Genomic DNA, 2,791 nt, shown 5'->3' with positions numbered 1-2,791 from the left:
AAGGCATGAAAATTCCAGCCCACATGCATAATGACATGTGAGCCAATCCACCTAAAAAAATTTAAATTCAAAAAAGACAAGTGAATAAGGTGGGGGGAACCTCAGCATCAATGCAATGGATATCCTTCACTTCAAACCGAGCAGCTTCATTATGTTCTTCTTCCCTCAGAACAGCATGAACATCAGACACCCAGGCATCCTCAACACTCGGAGAACTAAAGGCAGTCAAATCAATATCTCCATCAGGAAGATATGTTTTTAGTGGAACTGATCCATATGGGAAGACCTGTAAAAATAAGCACAAATCAAGAAACTCAACGGGTAAGAACTTCAATGAAATGGAGCAGTTTTACTTGCTCCCCAGTAGTGATATTCTAAATTTATATTACATCCATAGATTACAATATTTTTTTAGTTCATCCATAAATTATAATTGAGCAGATGAATCCTAATCTTGTAATAATAGAAGGATCTGTCAGCCTTACTCAAGATACAATATTTCAGTCCAATGATGTAGGTTATCCAAATTATTAAGATCATCTTCATGAATCCCTTTGTTTAATACTAAAATAAAATAGATATTTTTCTTAGTTTATATCCTAGGAGATACTGCCCTTCCTTTTGTCGAATCTAATTTAACTATTACAAATCTAAGCATAACACCACTATGTACATTTAAGCCCTCCAATCTCCAATCAGAGCCTGATAAAGCCTGTAACTAACAAGGCTCAAAAGACAGCCACCTGTACTGAAGAAAGCAAAACAACACAGACTACACTTGAGCTAATGCACCATGTAAAAAATGATTTGGGATTCGAGGGATACCCCAGTGGTCCCAGCACCTCCTGTGGTGTCTGGGCACTGAAGTTTGTACCCACTAGCCCCCCCACCCCCCCTCTAATAACCTAGCCAAAAAAAAAAATGCAAAAATATGATGTACCACAAAACCTTAAACTATTAGGAAATTGTGAATTTAATCATTCAACAATAATTCTAACAAATACACAAAGTGACTAACCTACAATTATAATCGTCATAGATTTAAATATAGCCTCAACTCCTGTGTCCTTAACCAACTCCTGTATTGTTTACTCATTCCAAAATTCCATTCACTGTTTAAGACTACAGGCACATTCTTTCATTCATCCTTCGATCTGACAATTACTACTCCCATCACTTGTATCCCGCATCTAATCGTCAAAAAAAAATGACATCTTTGACTCTATATCCTTCAATTTCCAAACACAAACAGCCAAGAACCACAATCCCCACATATCACACCAACCAAGATTTATTCAGTAATAGCTTCAACACTAGCACATGGCACAGTCACAGTCACATTACTATACACATACTAAAACAACCCCAAAAAAAAAAAAATATATATATATATATATATATCAACCTAGCTCAAAAGACATTATGGTTGTAGCCCATTACATTACAAGCAAAACCACTCTACAATGCCAAAAAAACTGGTAGTTCTTAAACAGAATCGCAGAAACTGGAAAATAGTGAAATACCCAGATGATAAAATTGCTTGATAAACACAAAGCAAAGCGAATTCAGCGCGTACCTCACATCCAACACGATTCTTAATGAGACGTTGCACATATTCAATGACCTCCTTCCTCTTAAGGTCGGTAGCCAAAGTGGGCTGAATTCTACACACTATCTCCTGAGCGGTTCGCTCGGCACTGGCCCAAGACTCCGACCCAATGGAACAAGGATCAGGGTTCGACGCCGGCAATGGCGGCGGCGACGACGACGACGACGAGCAGAGTCGATCTTCGCCACATAAAACGACGCCGTTGTGCCTCGCCGAACACACTTCAAGATCACCCATCATTTAAAAAATAAAAACAAAACAAAACAAAACGTTTGATTTTAAATGGTATTATCACAATTACAAGAAGAAGAAGAAGAGGGTGAGATCAAGAACGAAATTTAGAAGGCCAGAAAAACGAAGGGGAACGACGGCGTTGGCAATGGTGGGATGTGTGTTGGGGCGGTGAATCAAGAAGAAGCGTTTTCATAACTGAATGTACTTTGTTTTTGTTTTCAGTTTTTTATGTGTTTTGGAATTTATATTAGCATTTAAAAAAAATATATCAAAATGTTGAAACAGATAAAGAGAGAAAGATAGAGAGAGAGAGAGATGATTAATTAGATGAGTAGAATTAGTAAGAGGATTGTAATAAGAAAGAAAAGAAAAAAAGGGGATCTAAAACCCAAGAGGAATAGGATGATGGATAGGATTTTTATCTCTATCTCAAAAACCTTGTCCAACACAACACAGATACTACAAAAACCTCCTCTTCTAACCCAAAACAAAAAAACAAAAAAGCAGCCTCTCTCTCTCTCTCTCTCTCTCTCTATCGCTCTCCATCTCTCTCTCTCGCGTCACATCCTGTGTGCGAAAAACACACAACGCAAATGAATACAAAGGACAGTGTTTTTTACATACGAAAGTACACACCATTCAGCTTCAAACTAAAAACATGTCTTAAAGTCATGGTTTTAGTTCAAAATCTCAAGACACAATTTTAATTCAAGAAATGATTTAAAATTAAAAAGTAATTTACGTATACGATGTTCAAGACACAATTTCAGTTCACAGAATGTATAATTTAATGTATGAAATAAGAGTGTGTACTACCAACTAGACAAAAATAAATACCACCGGGCCTAGTTACCTGAGTGGTACCCGGTACCCTATGTAGCCGCTCACTCGGGGGTTCAATCCCCCTTAATAACAAATTACCCAGCAAAAAAAAAAAAAAAAAAAAAA

The 2,791-nt window shown here is 37.1% G+C and overlaps 1 protein-coding gene across 1 annotated transcript; it reads right to left on the bottom strand.

The window, feature by feature from the left end:
* Positions 1-52: 52 nt before the first annotated feature.
* Positions 53-2,449, bottom strand: LOC136062729 (uncharacterized). Its single transcript, XM_065762181.1, has 2 exons — positions 1,577-2,449; positions 53-286 (listed from the first exon to the last, which is right to left on the bottom strand). Exons 1-2 carry the CDS (start codon positions 1,847-1,849, stop codon positions 68-70), a joined length of 492 nt encoding a protein of 163 aa, XP_065618253.1. The 5' UTR covers positions 1,850-2,449; the 3' UTR covers positions 53-67.
* Between the last annotated feature and the right edge of the window lie 342 nt (positions 2,450-2,791).

The sequence above is a fragment of the Quercus suber genome, unplaced genomic scaffold (genome assembly GCF_002906115.3).
Source record: "Quercus suber isolate HL8 unplaced genomic scaffold, Cork oak 2.0 scaffold_445, whole genome shotgun sequence".
Taxonomy (NCBI): domain Eukaryota; kingdom Viridiplantae; phylum Streptophyta; class Magnoliopsida; order Fagales; family Fagaceae; genus Quercus; species Quercus suber.
This window is presented reverse-complemented; position numbering and strand designations above follow the sequence as displayed.